Source organism: Bos grunniens, chromosome 15 (genome assembly GCF_055505025.1).
Source record: "Bos grunniens cultivar Pamir isolate PY7600 chromosome 15, Bosgru_T2T1.0, whole genome shotgun sequence".
NCBI lineage: Eukaryota > Metazoa > Chordata > Mammalia > Artiodactyla > Bovidae > Bos > Bos grunniens.
Window position 1 is genome coordinate 80,008,784 of NC_141179.1, and position 6,000 is coordinate 80,014,783.

Consider the following 6,000-nt stretch of genomic DNA (forward strand, 5'->3'; position numbering starts at 1 on the left):
GCCATGTGGAGTATTTGCAACTGTTGATTTATTTTTTCCTGATGCGTGTTTTTTTCACTATAGTTTGTGAGAGAGTGTTAAATACAACATATATCAAACTTTTTATTTAAATCAACCTTTTATTTCTACCATCCTCTTTCTGTTACCTTGCATTGAGGAAGTTAATCTATATTTCTATATACCTACGTATAGTAAGAGTGGGTTCTAGTTCTCTACCATGTTCCCTGGCATTCTTAAAGCTTCTAAAATGTTTTATAAGTGATGAAAAACCTTTCCTCTTACCTGTGGAAATTAATTGCTCAATTAAGGCATATACGAATATTAGGCATTAGGAGTCTTACACCAGATTGCCGAGCTCTTCTTGAAATCTACAGGGAAGCTCCAAGGAATAAACACACTAATTCTCTTCTGGGACAGAAAGTAACAACCTGATTTCATTTTTCCCACCATAGTAAATGAATAGCTGGTTCTGGAGCAATGAACTCTTATCATAAATAAAACTGAATAAGTGCAGTAGACCTCTGAATACAATGATCTCTTCATGGAAAAGGATATTCATAGAATTAGAAATTAAATCTGATACAGGACGTAATCCTCATTCTGACACTAAATACCTATGTACCAGGAAATATGACCTGTTATCTCCCAGAAATATGTAGTATTGCTTCTCTCAAAATTCTTTATACATACACATAATGAAATTATGTGAAGGCATAAGCTATGAGAGAATTCATAATCATTTAGTGATGATTATTATAGTTACTTAAACTTAAAAGTGCTAGATTTCTGAGTATTATGAGAGACAAATTGTTTAAATAAACAGTTTAAATATATTAAATTTTAGTGAGTAGTTTAATGGAAGAGGTTTGACATAAATATATGCATAGACAATTTGACAGGAGACATGGTACAGTATACAGGTAACTTTAATATTCTATGTGGTAGAACTTTTTAAATTAGAGATTTGACAGATAAATTCCAAGCTTTTTCAGTTGCATGGAGACCAGTATTATGAAGTGTGCCATATACCACTCCATAAATTAGTACCTAGCAGTGCATTTAAACTGTTTTAAAACAATAGTAAATAATACATACATGCTTCCAGTCTACATCCAGAGATTCTAAGACAGTAATTAGGAAGTGCTAGTGATAGAGTCTGAGTACTAAACCAAAGAGAGAAAAAAGAAAAGAAAAGGATGAAAAGAAACAGGAAGAAAAAAAGGAGGGAAGAAAAGAGGAAAGCAAAGAAGAAAGAAAGAAGGAATTTTGTAAACAGTCCAACTGTGAACAAAGGCTCTATTAATAAAATGGAATTGCAAAATATCTCTATATTCAGTGGAGCCCTACTTAAGATTAAAGAAGCATTTTTACAGAAAAGACAAGGTAATAAAATATAATTTTTATGAAAATGTAAAAGAGCTAAGGTATTCAAAACATTTTTGAACGTGTTGGAGGCCTCACATAATTTCAAGATTTAACACAAACCTAAAATAACCAAGATATTGTGGCACTGGTGAGAGGATGGACATCTAAGTCTGCAACAAAATAGACTTTTCAGAAGAAAATTTACACAATATAGTCAACTGATTTTTGACAAAGCCGTTAAGGAAAATACATAGAAGAAGGATAGCCCTTTTTCAAAATAATGATGCTGAATACAGATAATAGCTTAAAAGAATACTAAATCTTAACAATATGAAAATGAAAGATTTACAATAAAACATGGACATAAAGTGCAGATAGTTTATCACAAAAAATACACAGATGGAAACTTAGCACATTAAAAAAAAGTTCAACACCATTTGCAATTCAGTTCAGTTCAGTTCAGTTACTCAGTCATGTCTGACTCTTTGTGACCCCATGAATCTCAGTACACCAGGCCTCCCTGTCCATCACGAACTCCCAGAGCCTACCCAAAATCATGTCCATCGAATCAGTGATGCCATCCAGCCATCTCATCCTCTGTTGTCCCCTTCTCCTCCTGCCCTCCACCTTTCCCAGAATCAGGGTCTATTCCAACGAGTCAGCTCTTCGCATCAGTTGGCCAAAGTATTGGAATTTCAGCTTCAACATCAGTCCTTTCAATGAGCATGTAGGACTGGTCTCCTTTAGGATGGACTGGTTGGATCTCCTTGCAGTCCAAGAGACTCTCAAGAGTCTTCTCCAACACCACAGACAAAAGCATCAATTCTTCTGCACTCAGTTTTCTTTATAGCCCAACTCTCACATCCATACATGACTATTGAAAAACCATAGCCTTGACTAGACAGACCTTTGTTGACAAAGTAATATCTTTGTTTTTCAATATGCTGTCTAGGTTGGTCATAACTTTCCTTCCAAGGAGTAAATGTCTTAATTTATGGCTGCAATCACCATCTGCAGTGATTTTGGAGCCCAGAAAAATAAAGTCAGCCACTCTATCCACTGCTTCCCCATCTATTTCCTATGAAGTGATGGGACCAGATGCCATGATCTTAGTTTTCTGAATGTTGATTAAGCCAACTTTTTCACTCTCCACTTTCACTTTCATCAAGAGGCTCTTTAGTTCTTCTTCTCTTTCTGCCATAAGGGTGGTATCATCTGCATATCTGAGGTTATTGATATTTCTCCCAGCAATCTTGATTCCAGATTGTGCTTCCTCCAGCCCAACATTTCTCATGATGTACTCTGCATATAAGTTAAATAAACAGGGTGACAATATACAGCCTTGAAGTACTCCTTTTCCTATTTGGAACCAGTCCATTGTTCCATGTCCAGTTCCAACTGTTGCTTCCTGACCTGCATACAGGTTTCTCAAGGGACAGGTCAGGTGGTCTGGTATTCCCATCTATTTCAGAATTTTCCACAGTTTATTGTGATCCACACAGTCAAAGGCTTTGGTATAGTCAATAAATCAGAAATAGATGTTTTATTGTGAAAAGAAGGAAAGCGAAAAGCAAAAGAGAAAAGGAAAGATATACCCATTTGAATGCAGAGTTCCAAAGAATAGCAAGGAGAGATAAGAAAGCCCTCCTTAGCAATAAATGCAAAGAAATAGAGGAAAAGAATAGAATTGGAAAGACTAGAGATCTCCTCAAGAAAATTAAAGATACCAAGGGAACATTTCATGCAAAGATGGGCTCGATAAAGGACAGAAATGGTATGGACCTAACAGAAGCAGAAGATATTAAGAAGAGGTGGCAAGAATACACAGAAGAATTTTGCAAAAGAGGTCTTCATGACCCAGATAATCATGATGGTGTGATCACTTACCTAGAGCCAGTCTTCCTGGAATGTGAAGTCAAGTGGACCTTAGGAAGCATCGCTACGAACAAAGTTAGTGGAGGTGATAGAATTCCAGTTGAATTTTTTCAAATCCTTAATGATGATGCTGTGAAAAGTGCTGCACTCAATATGCCAGCAAATTTGGAAAACTCAGCAGTGGCCACAGGACTGGAAAAGGTCAGTTTTCATTTCAATCCCAAAAAAAGGCAATGCCAAAGAATGCTCAAACTACTGCACAATTGCACTCATCTTCCATGCTAATAAAGTAATGCTTAAACTTCCCTAAGCCAGGCTTCAGCAATATGTGAACCATTAACTTCCAGATGCTCGAGCTGGTTTTAAAATGGCAGAGGAACCAGAAATCAAATTGCCAACATCCAATGGATCATTAAAAAAGCAAGAGAGTTTAAGAGAAACAACCAGTGTGTATATATGCATATATATGTGTGTGTATACATGTGTATGTGTTTATCTGTAGATACATACATATATATATATGTAAAGTCTTCATCTGAATATGATAATAAAATACATATTACATACCCATGTTATGTGGAGATAGATGTATATAGATGTCACAGTTTCCTGCATGTGCAAAAACTGCATATGTGGTGGGTTGACTATGATCTTTATTTTAAACATCTAAGAATAACAGGTAGACACAAATAAACAAATAGAAAATATTATAATTACAACGTTTTTATTTGAAAACAATAAACATCAGTCATAATTTATTTCAACTTTATGTTTAGTGTGAAAAATATACTTTGTTGATAAACCAATTTTTCCCAAACACTTTCTTCATCGTATCCTTGACATCTTTGTTCCTCAAACTATAGATGATGGGATTCAGCATGGGAATTATGATGGTGTAAAATACAGACACGATCATGTCATGATCCAAGGCATAGCTGGAATTGGGTCTCACGTACATAAAGAGAACCGTACCATGAAAAATGTACACTCCAGTTAGGTGAGAGCCACACGTAGAAAAGACTTTCCTTCTCCCTTCAGCAGAACGCATCCTCAGAATGGCCAACAGGATGAAATCATAGGAGATCAAAACAATTAATATGGTGGATATCTCAATAGAGCCTGCAAAATAGAAAACTAGAAGGTGGTTCACGCGAGTGTCAGAGCAAGAAATAGCGAGGAGGGGAGGGATGTCACAGAACACATGTCTGATTGCACTGGATGCACAGAAGGAGAGGGTAAAAGTAGCCCCTGTGTGTAAAGTAGCATGCAAGACACCAGCAACATAGCAGGAAATTATAAGCGGCACATAGACTCTGGGTGACATTGTAACTAAATACAGGAGAGGGTTGTAGATGGCTACATAGCGATCATAGGCCATTGCAGCCAGGATGAAGCATTCTGTGGTCCCACAAGTAAGAAAGAGAAACATCTGTGTGGCACATCCAAGAAAGGAAATGGTTTTATTCTCTGATAGGAGATTGAACCGCATTTTGGGGGTGACAACAGAAGAATAGCAGGCATCCAAGAATGATAATGCTGCCAGAAAACAGTGCATGGGGTTGTGGAGCCGGGAATCCATAATGACCAAGAAAACCAACCCCAAATTTCCTATCATTGTAAAAAGATAGATTGCTAGAAATAGTAAAAATAGAAAGATTTGCACCTCAGAATCATCTGTAAAGCCCGTCAGTATGAACATGGTGACCTCAGTGCTGTTTTCATCTGAATCCTCTATAAATCTAAATCTGATGGTGACCCTGACATCTCAGTCTTCATTTTTACATTCCAAAAGCAATATATGGCAAAAATAGAGTCCACCAATTATATCCTCACGTCTGTTTCTGAGAAATCCTTTTCAGTGAGGGAATAGTCCAGTGATTAAAAGTTGAGTCCAAGTGGATACATTACTCTGTAAAAATAAATTAACTCCTGTTGATTAAATTTTCATGTTAAAAATAGTGCCAGTTTACATGTTTTAACTTCTAATTTATTTTCTGTTAAATTCATGACTGCTCACTTTCATATTATGTCATCTTAAAATCCACAAAGACAAATGAATATAGGAGTTTTTAATCCCAAAATTATTATAGTAGAAAATACACATCTGAGTGCTAATCCCAGATTTTCTACAGTATGCATGAAGTTTACAATTTGTAAAATGTGAGCAAATACATTTACATCAGAAGTGAAGTGAAGTGAAGTAGTCGCTCAGTCGTGCCCGACTCTTTGCAACCCCATGGATGGTAGCCTGCACCAAGCTCCTCCATCCATGGGATTTTCTAGGCAAGAGTACTGGAGTGAATTGCCGTTTCCTTCTCCAGGGAATCTTCCCAACCCAGGGATCGAACCCAGGTCTCCCGCTTTGTAGACAGACGCTTTACACTTTACATCAAAAGATAGTGTTAAATTTAAATGTTAAAAACCAACCAAGGAGCCGATTATACAGAGTGAAGTAAGCCAGAAAGAAAAACACCAATACAGTATACTAACACATATATATGGAATTTAGAAAGATGGTAATGATAACCCTGTATGCGAGACAGCAGAAGAGACACAGATGTATAGAACATCTGTATTGGACTCTGTGGGAGAGGGATTGGGGGGATGATTTGGGAGAATGGCATTGAAACATGTATAATATATAAGAAACGAATTGCCGGTCCAGGTTTGATGCAGGATACAGGATGCTTGGGGCTGGTGCACTGGGATGACCCAGAGGGATGATATGGGGAGGGAGGTGGAAGGGGCATTCAGGATTGG

General features: G+C 37.0%; 1 protein-coding gene across 1 annotated transcript; it reads right to left on the reverse strand.

Annotated features, from left to right (window-relative positions):
• Positions 1–4,012: 4,012 nt before the first annotated feature.
• LOC147358674 (olfactory receptor 5T9-like) lies at positions 4,013–5,052 on the reverse strand. Its single transcript, XM_086338210.1, has one exon. The coding sequence runs from the start codon at positions 4,937–4,939 to the stop codon at positions 4,013–4,015; it is 927 nt and encodes a 308-aa protein (XP_086194336.1). The 5' UTR covers positions 4,940–5,052.
• Between the last annotated feature and the right edge of the window lie 948 nt (positions 5,053–6,000).

What these genes read in the sequence shown, in the direction of transcription:
- LOC147358674 (XM_086338210.1), bottom strand. Translation starts at nt 4,939, where the DNA reads ATGTTCATACTGACGGGCTTTACAGATGATTCTGAGGTGCAAATCTTT.